The 12,264-nt window shown below is 43.0% G+C and overlaps 1 protein-coding gene across 1 annotated transcript in view; it reads left to right on the forward strand.

The window, feature by feature from the left end:
• Positions 1 to 12,264, forward strand: part of JAG1 (jagged 1) — a 34,000-nt gene that overhangs the window by 701 nt on the left and 21,035 nt on the right. The window contains exon 3 of the mRNA XM_010019254.1: positions 10,627 to 10,678. Coding sequence (XP_010017556.1) covers positions 10,627 to 10,678 — 52 coding nt within the window. The remainder of the gene's footprint in view (positions 1 to 10,626; positions 10,679 to 12,264) is intronic.

Genomic DNA, 12,264 nt, shown 5'->3' on the forward strand with positions numbered 1-12,264 from the left:
CACAGAAATGAGTTAAAATGTGTTGGTGTTTTTGTTTTTGTTCCCTGGGGCTCACAATGCTCAGCCTGTTAAATTTGAAAGTCAGATGTGCAGTGAGGGGGATCTAAATGGGTCAGGGAAGCAAACCCAGTATCTCTGTGCTTTATGGCATGAATAAGTCCCTTGAGACTTAAAAGGTCAGAAGTTCATTTTTTTTTCTTTTTTCATTTCTCCCCCCCCCACCAGTGAAGTCTTGGGCTTAAGCCAAAAGAGCAGTGGGTTAGGGGCTGTAGAGGGATCCCGTGTGAAAAGTGTGTGTCATAGCTGGCCTCCTTCCCTGGAGCGTGTTTGGGAAGCCTTCCTGCTTCTCCCAAAGGGAAACCGCGCTGCACTGCTTGGTGTTGATGGGAGCTGCCGTTGCTGCTCTTGGTGAACTAGCTGCCAGCTTCCCTGGGAAGCTTGCTGTGCTTTGAGGTACTTGCAGACTCTAGAAGCTAAAGACTGAGAAAAGCCTGGCCTTAGCTTTTGGTCCATTTTACCCACTCCTGACAGCACACCTTTCCCTGGCCGCTTGCCTTTGTGGTCCACAGATCCTCGCTTCCCCCTAGTTGTGTGCAAAACTCGGTGGCTCAAGGAGGTGGGGCTCTTTGCCAGGCAGTTTCCCAGGGTTGTCCACTCTAGCAAATGCTGGTCAGCCTTGTAGAGTGGTGAGGTGGAGGACAGGTGACCCCTTCATTAGCTGAAGCCTGCTTTATTGTTGGTCGTGTAAAGAACACCTGCTTAGACTTCAGTGCTGCTTGTTTCTTCTGAGGTACTCAGGAAGGTTGAAGCTTTGATACAGTTGGCTCTGCAGAGGAGTTCTCTTCTCACTTAACAGAAGTGAGGACCATCTTTCAACCTAGCCATCACCCAGGACAGACCCACAGATACGGGTTCAAGGGCCACAGGGTTTGTGGGCATGAAAGACTGCCACAGCCTTGGATGGCAGGAGGTGCCTTGTTTTGTGCCCAGCAGTGCTGTGTGCAGGCAGGCAGACACTGAGGAAGACTGATCGGGGGGGCTCCTATGCACACATGACAGTTTGTTTTTTGAGGTGGCTCCCTGGCATGCTATGGTTTGCAAGCTGAAAACTCCCAAATTTACACTCTTAAAACTTATATTTAGAGGTCACCTAGGAAACAAAACTGTTTTTCCCCCTCCCCGTCTCCAAAGGTGCTGAGCAGACAGTTTCCCACCAACTGCCTTGGGATATGTTGATGCTCAGCAGTTTTGAGAATCCAGTCATCCTAACCTAGATGCCTAAGGTCATTTTTGTGAGGGGAGGAGGGTTCTTGTGTGCACGCAGGGGAGGGGTGAGTCTTGTTTCCTATCCTCTGTCACTATCACTGCTGGCAAGGTGGAAGCATGCGTAGACTTTCCGCTCCCCCCAAAGCTTGGCCCTTCCTAGTCAGATAAGGACTGGTTTCTGGGAGTGCCTGGATGATATATTTTTTTTGGGGGGTGGGAAATCCCGCCCCAAAAGCATTCCTCCTCCAGTTGTAGTGTAGACACCCACTTTGTAGTCCTGCCGCCAAGTGCTGCAGCCAGCCATGTGTTCTTGAAACGTCCTGTGCTGCCTCCTGCCTGCCTCCTCTGTCAGTTGTGCCTTCTGGAGCATTGAGGGCTGGAGAGGCACAAGGGTGAAATCAAGCCTGCGTTTTGAAGGAGATAGTATTACAAAGTACAATAGCAGAGTTAATAAAAGTATTCTCTGTTGGAAGTACAAGTCCTTCCTTTCTTTCTTTGTCTTTTTTTTTTTCCTTCCCTAACATGAGATAAAACTGTTATCAAATATGCCATCAAAGGGATAAAGGGCTTTGTAAAAATCTGAGGTATTTGAAGCTCTGCCAATAGCTGCAGTGCTTGTGTTGCAGAATTTGACTTTTTTTTTTTTTTTTTTTTATTTCCAGAAAAGTCAGGTTCATCAAGGGTTTCTTTTTTCTTTTTTTAACTGTCCCCTTGCCTGGCTCCCAGTAATTGGAGTGCCCTGAATCTGAAGATATGTCTTATGTATATAAGAAGATACCTGAAGATATGTGCATGTCCCTTTTAACAACCCTTTTCTTCATAGGGTTGGGAAGGGAAATCTGTGTAGAGGGTGGGCCTGGGGGGCTGGGGACCCTGGGAGAAGTTTCTTAAGCTTGCCTGCATCTTAGTAAAAGAAATGCTTCTATTGTCCTCCTGAATCTAATTGAGCACTGGAATCCTAGAGCAGCAAAACTCCAGCGCAGCCTTTGAAATGTGTAAATCTCAACAACTTCAGATACTCTGGTTCCCAAGACTGGAATTTTTGGAATAAACTTACATATTCCCATGCAGAAATGCACTTTTTGAGATTGTGATGCTAGTCTGTTTGCAATTACCAAGCCTACCTCCCAGCTTTAACGTCCATAGGATGCAGCTTTTATGCTAGCCATTGTGACTTTCAAATGGCATTTGAACAAAAGAATATCTAATGTGGCAAAGCCCTTATTTGTACTAAAATTGTGTACACAAATCATTTTAGGCATTTTGAAAGCTCCACAGATAAAGTAGTAAACTTAGTCAACTCAAATCTGGTGCTGAAATTTCAGATCTTAAAAGAATTTCTTTAGATGGGTGAATACTCTTGACTTTAGTAAATGCAATGCCAGTCTGAAGCTTTTACTATTGTGGCTAATCACAAGAGTTGGCTTTGAATACATCCAACTGAAAACTGCAGTAAAGGTAATAGGAGCTAGACCTCAATGTAAATCATATTTCACTTGAAAATTCATGCTCATCTCTGAATATGTGTCCTGCTGTCTGAGGGAGGCTTTTCTTGGAAAAAACCCTCCCTGATGCCCCCTTATGCCATTTGTGAAAAATAGTTATTGCTTTAAAGGCCTTTATTCGTCATGCAGGAGAGGAAGAGAAAGAGAATGGTGTGCTTTAAATGTGGTGTTAGATTTGGCTTGTAGTTGTAATGTAGATTTGAAGTGTCGAAGTCTTACTAATAACTTACATGGTTTACTCTTGTCAGATTTGATATGTACCCCTGTGAGTAATGGGTGTGGAGACGGTAGGCCATAAATTAATTGAAGTGATGGGAGGTTTGAGTAAGTTGCTAGGAAACAGAGAGGCAGACCAGCAGAAAGGAACTAGAGTGCATCAGAAAGCTGCCCCTGCAGTAGCTAGCAATTCTTCACTAACTTGAAACAATAGTGATGATGGTTAAGAAAAAGAAATACACATAAGCTTGCTTCTTGCATTCATTTTGGGACTTCAATGACTTTCTTGATGGGCAAACTTGGCTTATGGAGCCATATAGAAAAGTATGGAACAAAAGAATTTTCATGTTCTACTTGTCAAAGTCTGTCTCAACAAGTTTTTTTTCATGGTGGAAATATGCTCTGCTCGGACATAAATCAAATCTCTTGCCTTTCTTAAAGACACTGAAGCGTGATGCGTGCTATTCCTTGAGGGAGATGTGCATGAATTAGCTTAAGCAAAGTTTAGCACTAAACCTTGCTTTTATGTAAAGAAAGATCTTTTGGGGGTTTGGTGAGACTCTGAGTAAGAAGGAGGTCAAACTTGGCAATCCCTTTGGTATGCATAGCTCCAGTTTCAAACAGCTTGTTGATCCTGAAATTATGATCCTTATAATTATTTAATATTGGGGCCAATTGCCCCAACACACCAGCAAACTACAGAGGTGGAAAAAAACTCTCAAGCATCTAAATGACTTTAGCGTAAAATATAATTAAAAAGAGGTTTGAACATCTTTAGTTCAACCTTACTCGAAAAAATAAAATAGTCAGCCTTTTCCCCCTTTTAATGCCAAATCTTCCTGCTACTGGTTCCTGCAGACGTAAAATATGTTTTTCTGGGTAGGCATTGTTTTTTCTGGCTAGAAAGAGATAATGAAAGAGCTTAGTGTTTTTTAAGCTTTGTGAACTTTTTCACCCTGTCTTGACACAAGAGGTTTCCAAAATACTGATCTGCAGCTGACATTAAAGTAACAGCCTCTGCATCCAAGAGAAAAATATCACTTCATTCAACTGCCTTTGAAAAGAAAACAAAACCCAAGCAACCCAAAAATCAGTAGGTCACAGTCGTAAGACTAAAGCTTTTGTTTTGATTTTGTTTTTCCCTCCTTCCAGTTAGCATTTGCTTCTACAAGCTTTCCGAAAGTTAGATATTGTGCAAGCTTTTCTTAAAGAATGCCTGATAAGTCATCTTGAAGCATGGGCAGATCAGAAGAAATCTTTATAATAACAAAATATATATTAACCAAATCCACACTGAGTCATCTATTGTTGATTAATAACTGAAGAATAAATCTTCAGCACTCAAAGTGCAATGTTTTTCCTAGGATTACTATCCAAAATGGAGCTGAGAGTATTAAGTGACATCTGAAGCATAATTAGCATCCACAAGGCTGTGTTTTCCCAGGACTGCAGAGAAGTGATGCATCCATGTGGAGGTTTTGGACTTCTTACATGTTCTTATGAGTTAGTTACGTTCCAGTCGGTTCAGAACTTCATCTTCCTGGTAAATCCATTTGACTGTATTACCATAATGCATCTGAAAATAAATCCTCGGCTTGCCTGCTCCCAGAATTCTTGTTCTTGGTCTGATAAAGGCCTGCTCCAGTTTAACTCCAGTGGCAGCTGGATTCGGCCTGACACTAAAGCTGTCTCAGGCTACCTGCATCCAGCACTGTCAGCTTGTTTATGCAGCTGGGAGTCCGTGTGGCTGAAAATGAGTTGCATAAAATTGATGCTTTATGCTTAAAATTCTAGTGAGCTCAAGGAAACCTACCACTTCATTGCAGACTGAAGGCTGGGATAGAAGTAAACTAGTTCTGAAGCTGGTGAAGTTGGCTGTTAGCTAATTGAGAGAGATGGTGTGCCATGCAAGAGGCTTGCACACTTACACGACACTTACTCCAACTTCAGTTCTTGCGTCTGGTGCCCTGCAGCACATGCAGAAACCTTAAGCTACAGTTCTTAAAAGTATTTCTGCATAGATAATACTAACAACAGGGTTGCTTTTGAAAATTCAAACCAAACTTGCCTTTGCATTTCTGCTGATGAATAGAAGTTTTATATGTTAATTGACTCAGTTCTAATAATTTTAGCTGGGTAACCCGTATGTCTTAACAGGGGGAAAGATGTCAAAACTAGAAACTGCTGCATTTATTTCTCGTTAGTCTGTGGAGCTCATGGTTCTGTGGTCGCAATTCTGCAGCGTAAATTACACTCATTATTCTTGTAGTTTTCAGAAGAAACTGTAAAATGTGGATAGAAGTGGTTAAAGCGGTTTGTAAATAGTCAAACATCCAAAGTCCTTTACCAGCTCAACCCAGTTCTTAGGCACTTAGGTAAATAAGTAAAAAGGCTTCTTGTTCAGGCTTGCTCTCTGTGAACCTGACTGTTTTGGTTGGCTGGCTGCTAGGTATTCTCTCTATTAACCTTGCCACCCTTTTGTAACTGGTGCATTTAATTATCAGTGGGATGCTTTAAACAGGTAGGGGGACTGATAAGAGCAGGTAATCTGCTTGTTGGGGAAGGTTGAAAGCAGCCATTGACATTTTGGCCTACCTGCTAGTCTTCGACAAGTAGGGCTCCGTGAGAAAATAACTCTGTAACTAGATAAGGTGCTGATTAAAATGCTGTTGTATGAAGCACCCTGGTAGCTGAGATTGCTTAAAATCATTAGTTTAAATAGAAAGAAAAAGGGGGGGGCGGGGAGGAATAAAAGATGCTATACTTTTCCTTTTCTCCTTTTGTTTTAAAGGAGGGGAGGAGGGAGGACCCCAAGTTTTCCCCCTCTACCCCAGTACATTGTTCAGTTAATGCATGCTAGTTTTATGATTGGAATACATTGTAGTCCGGCCACCCAGACAGAAGCATTGACTGCTAATATTAACCAAGAACAATAGCATGGCCATACTGACTGCAGTGAGGATTACGGAACATAATGGGGCCTATCCAAAAATAATGCTAATACAGGACAAGCAACAGGAAGCAGCAGTAGACTCAGCATTGCTCGGCTCCCAGACAAACCATGGACTTACTTCACACAATGGCAACTTCAGCACATTATGTATTCACAGGATACTCATTATTCCAGCAGGCTTGCCAGATCAGAGATCAGCCTGGTTTGCTGGATGCTTAAGCGTATGCATAGTTTGGATAGCGGTGCGTTTCTGTCCTTCATCCTCTGGCAGTTGTATCTCGGAGACAGTCTTGCCTTCAGTTACTAGTTTGGCTTGTGCCAAGGCAGAATTAGGGGGAACATCTCTCTTGGAAGCTGCTAATGGAGTTAAATTTGTTTTCATGTCTTCTCCTTTATGTAGCAATGAAGTGTTTACTTCATGAAGAGCAATGAAGGAACTACTCAGAATGAAGACAGAAGGAACAGTGCGCTCCGTTTTCATGTGGGCATGTTCTGATGAGGCTCTTGGCTGGGCTGCCTGCTTGAGGTTCAGCCTAGCTCTTGGCTGTGAGCTTATTCAGCTTGGGCTTTGCTTATATACATGGGGTTGAGCGAGTAGCAGCTCTCACATAAGGATAAGGTCTTGTCTTATCCTTATGTGGGCTGGCCCAAAGAAGTGCTTCATTCCACAAAGGGTTAAGAGGGTTAGGTTGTTTCCCTTTTCCCAAATATGTCTGTATCTCCTCTGGATGAGGAACCAGTTGTCTTCATCTCCCTTGAAGGAAGGTCTTGCTGTCAAAGTTGACTGCCTGACCATGGCATGACGTTGTGACACATCTGTATAGCATCACTGTAACTTGTCATGTGGCAGCAGAGGTACCCAAGTGAGAGTCCTGCTGATGTTTAGAGGAAGTGGTTTTGTGACTAGCCTTAACTCCGCTCAGAGACGCCCTCCTTCCTGGCCCTTGGGCGCTTTGAAATACGCCTCAGCTTCCCTCTTCCTTATCTCACCCCCTTCCAGCTGAAGGGAGGAGGGATTGCCTTAGCTCTTGGCAATTTGCTGTGGCCAGCTGTGACAGTGTGCCAGTCTCCTAGCCTTCTTCCTTAGGACACAAGGCAGAGTGCAAGCACTGTTCTCAAACTGGTGTTCATAGCTGTGTATGGCTGGCAAGAGTGAGGAGAGGAGCAGTGCTGGGCTTAACCTGCTCTCCTTGTTTGGCAGAGGAGGAGCAGGCGCAGCATTCAGAATGCAAACTTCCCACTGCATTTGTCTAGTCATGGTTTCACATGCTCAGCAAAGCTCTTGCATGGTTTAACCACAAGGATAGGAGGGAAAGAAGTTTGACTAGTTGCAACCTCTTTCAAAAAGGAGGCAGTCCTTTCCCTAATGAGCCTGATGTTTTAATCTGTCCCACTGATCCGCAGATTGCCTTTAGAAGCCAAAGTGCAAAAACGCCTCTTTTGGGTGGATGTCTGCATGAAGGGAGGGAAAGAAAGTAAACAAGCAGAGAGCTTTAAACACCTTCTGTTGACCTGGAGCTGTTAATATTGCATTTAAATAACCAGAAAAGAGGTTGCATTGCCTGACCCTTTATAGTTTCTGATAGATTTTAGCGATTTCACAGTCTGTCTTGACAGGTATCAAGACTAAATCATGGTGTCTTCTCATTGAGGAAAACAGCTCGTGCACACTGGTGCTTTCTTCGTTTTTTGGAGTGTGAACTTAACCATTTCTATCTTCTCACAGCTTAACTCATAGGAGCTTTGCTTAGATTTGGCCATACTGCCTTTCAGTCCTGTGGGCTGATCAGACAGTGGATATTCTGCAAAGCGTGCTGGCTTGCTGTCCCTTTCAAGCTGCCTTTCCTCTCAAGCCAGAATGCCTGCCTTCTGGTCAAGCTCAGGTTTACAGTGGCTAATTGGGTGTGACTCTGGAGAATTCACTGCTGCCTTGTTGCCTAGGACATTGCTTTGATGGAATAAGGTGCATGATGTGGAATTCTTCTGTCTGGATATATATATTTATTCAAAGATGGGCAGAGGTCATCTATGGGCATGGGAAAGCTTAAACCTCCACGCTGTAAGTAGTCATTCCTGAGATATCTGAATTGTTGATCTATAGAGTGGGGATGATATGCACTTAAAAAAATCTCAACAGTGCAGTCTTTGTACAGAACTGCTTTTTTGGGGGGGGGAGGTTGGCTGGAGGTATGTGATAGTTGGATTGTTGATGGGGGCTTGCTACTGTTGTGTGGGTGTCTGTGTCTTTTGTTCAGAAGTGTCCCCTCTTGAACACAAAGTCTTGTCCTTTTTTTGCCCCGTGCTGAGAGGGACAGAGCCAAGAGATTAAACTGCCACTCTTTGTCTAATCCCTTTTCAGGACAGGGATTCTTCATTTAAAATATTCAGATGAGGTGAGAGGGTGCACATAGGAAACACGGGAATTGCTGGGGTAGGTCTATCTATTCCCTCTGCATTGTGTTTACATCCAGTTAAGCAGAAGTGCCTTTTACTCTTTAAACCAAATCCTGTGTGGTGTTGGAAAGTGGTCACACAAGTATCTAGCAACAGTAGCACTTAAAGCCAGGATTCAGCCTTTCCTTTCCTTAAGGGCTAGGTGTGTTGGTAAACAGTCCTGAGAACCAACCGGGAACTGTTGCTATGAGTTTAGACAAAATATCTTCCAAAACAATTATGCAAGGCCAAAACGAAAACATCCTTAACTTTATTGGAAGTAGTGCTGCTAGCCATAATTTATTCTCTGTATCATAATACTTTTTTGGAGCTTGCAGGAACATGTTGTGTTTGTGCTTCTCAATGTTGGTAATTAAAGCAGTGAGGAAGCACCCAAGATAGTGCGATCTGTGTCTGTTATGACTTGGGAGTTCTATTCTGGTTTGGGTTTGATTTTTTTATCTCTGACTTGTGCAAGGACTTCTTAAGTCTGCTTTAAGCAGTGTTAAATGATCACGTTGTATTTTGCTTTATTTTCAGAGTTTCAAGTTGACAGACTTGGTCTACAATAGTAACAAATAACATGTAACTTCCATGCAATGTTAACCAAAAATGGTTTGGGCCAATGGAGCCTCTGCAGAGGAGCTTGGGTGCATGTCTCAGCTTGCCCAGCTTTGCTTACTTTTGGAAGCCTTTTCCCACAGTTATCAGTGAGTGAAATGGAATCCAAGTCTGCTTTGAATATGAAACATATTTAGGCTATATTGCAAGGCGGTGTCCATCACAAAGTAGGTTTTCATTCAGAGGCTGCATGCTGTGTCCAGTCGTGAGAAAGCAGGCTGCTTCAACTCTTTCTTTTTTTTTTTCCTCTACTCTTAAGGAATTTGAGGTCTGCTTCCACTTGCACCTTGTAGCAGTTTCCTCTCGGAGCTCTGTTTTGGTTTCTGTTACAGGAAAGGTGTTAAGCACTGCAGACCACAAATGAGCACACTGTGACTGAGTGCAGATGCAATTAAGAAGAAATAAGCCTTACGATGCACAGCTTCTATGGCAAAGCACCAGAACCCTTCATGAAGAGTTCTTATTTGTTCTATTAGTGTTCTGCACACCAGAAACATGCTACATTTATTGCTTCATTTGTAGTTTGTATTATACTTTTCAAGTCTTATTTTTCTTTTCTTTTTCTGCAGGTTTTTGTAGGGGTGAAGGGGGGGTGGTGGTGTTTGGTTTTGGTTTTGAATCATTCCCTAAGTTTGGATAGGGCTGGCTAAATGGCAGTTTTGAAAGATACAGCCTGGATAATAATATCTTGAAGTGGAGCTGGGGGAGGAGAAGATCTTTTAATGGCTCTTGTTCTCAAGTTAGGATTGAAGATAAAGGTGGCTTAGATGTAATAGCTGGCGTCTTCCCAACCCATGGAGTCACTTCAGTTAGTTTATGCTTATGATTATTATTACTGGAGTGCTGGAGAGCTCATTGGCAGCTTAGTGTGTCTGTAAATGTGACACGGGGTGGATAGTGCGTCTTCCCTTTCCCTGCTCTTCCAAATAATAGTCTGATCTTAGCCTTTGTTTTACAATGCTTCTCTCTCACCCAACCCCCTTCCCATATCCATCAGTTCTTCCCTCAGTTACCTGATACTTGTGGGAGCTGCGATGGCCCTCATGCAGACAGAGCTTTCAAAGGGGGTGCTGAAAAGCAAAGTCCCTAGAGATTGTGCTGTCAAGGCAGAGCACAGTAATCTTAGCAACACTTCTTGCTTTCAGGATGGCTGGGGGAAGGGACATCAAGATTACTTTTCTGTAACTAAAATTCTTTTGAAGCTGTTTTTGAGGGTGGGGGATTGTTTTTGGCTTTCTGGGGTTTTTGATGCCGCTCTGCTAGCCTGGTGTTTCCTGTCTTCCGTGTGCAATTCTTCCATGCATGCTTTATTGTGGCTGCAGCGTGGTGTCAGAGGCTGTACTTCCTGGTTAAGTACATAAGATGCATTAATGATGACAAAGATGAGCTATCCAAGGTGAAAGGTCTTCTAAGTCAGACTGGTTAAGGTGGCTTATGGGGATTCAAGATCATGTTTGTCTCAAGTATAATCTATTACCTATTTATGTTTTCAAGTATTGCATTTTGGGGCAGAGAACAGGATTTTCTTTTTAATTGAAATTGTTGTTCTATGTTTTTTCTTGCTTTTTCTTTTCTTTTTTTTCTTATTTTTTATGTGTGGCTTTGAAACTAACTCTCATTTCTCTTTTGCAGCGATCCTACACGTTGCTTGTTGAGGCATGGGATTACAACGATAACTCCACTAGTAAGTATTCATTCTGCTGGTTTATTTAGTTCAGACACCTTGATCTCCTGTCTGTCAAAAGGCCTTTGGTAGTCTAACCAGCTCACTGTGAAGCAGAGCATGAGGAGAGGGAGAAGCTCTCCCCCAGACAATTCAGAGCAACTACTCCAGTTTTTTGCATCAGCCTGTCTTCCTCACATTGCTTGTAGAGGGTGAGTAGCTTGCTCACCTAGGTACCAATGGTTTCGTGCCTAAAGATAGAGGCTGTTAATTCCCTCTTTCTCCGTAGGTAGAATAAAAGCCAAGGGGTTTCTTCAGGTTTTGGGGTTTTTTTTGTTTGGATTTTTTCGTTCGGAGTGATATTCAGAAGCCTGAGTCTTGTTGACTTGGAACCTCCCCATAAACTATGTGCTTTTCAAAACCGAATGTGCTGCTTTAAAAAAAATCACCTCCTAAGACTTGTTACAGATATCCATCTGATGACTGTAGATGAGAAACAGGAGTGACTACCAGCTCTTCCTTGGGAGTTAGATGTCTAGGAATTTATATTCAGGGGCTGAAAAGTATTTACCAGACACCACCTGGTAGAGCTGGCTGGAAATCAAGGGTGGGAATCTTTCTCCTGGAATGTCTTTGGTTGGTTTCAGAGACTTTCTGCTGAGCTTTGACTGTTGGCTAGAGGAAGCTGTACAGAGTCTCTTGGCATGTGAGCTGTTCTGCTTACTGTCTAGTGTTACCGAAGTAGGTGGGCAAAATTAGCTCTATGTTCAACCTAAGGCTTTAATAGTGTGTGGTAAAAGCCACGGGAGAAAGTATGAATCTGAACTCATAAACCTTTTGTTGACACAACAAGCCTTTTCCTTCAACAAAGAAGCACCAACACTGCAGCCCATCTTACACAAATCTTCTACCACCTTCTTGCAGTGCACTTTGGAATGCCAGGTGACAGCCTCACAGTAACAAAATAGACTTCGTGCTTCAGGAAGGAAGGGCCTTGTAGAAATGTGCACAGTGCTGTGGTGGTGTGTTTTAATTGGTGAAGGGTATAGTGCTGGGGAATGGCCTTTGATTCTGAGAACCTTTCTGCACAGATCTCTCCATGGGTTTTTGATATACATGGGATGTCCTATTAGTTCCAGAAGAGAAGTTGTCCACTGCAGGTGATTAATGTGACCTGTCAGTGACAGCCAGGGCTTGCTTTACAGCAGGCCACATTCAGTGCTCTTGTGGAACCTGTGATTTTGGGCCCTACCCCAGCCTTACCCAGCACCGGGAGACGTTTTTGCTCTTGACTATGGGGTGTTTTATGGAGGAGCAGAAAATAGCTTGCTCTGTTAAAAATCGAAGATGCCTGAATTCAAAATGAAAGTCTTGTTTACAGTAGGATCTGAGAGGTTTTTCAGACTGGGTCTCTGCCACTTTTACTATTATTAGAGCTCATCTTTTTTCATGAAACAACTGCATTTCCAAAGCTACACAATGAACCCTTTCTTCACTTTCATGTTCTGGAAGTACAATTGTCTTCAGACAAAATTGCCTCATTTCTCAGCAGTGCGTTTTGACCAAGTGCAGACATGTTCTTACATATGTTCCTGATTTGCATTCCT

Source organism: Nestor notabilis, unplaced genomic scaffold (assembly GCF_000696875.1).
Source record: "Nestor notabilis isolate BGI_N333 unplaced genomic scaffold, ASM69687v1 scaffold28937, whole genome shotgun sequence".
Lineage (NCBI taxonomy): Eukaryota > Metazoa > Chordata > Aves > Psittaciformes > Psittacidae > Nestor > Nestor notabilis.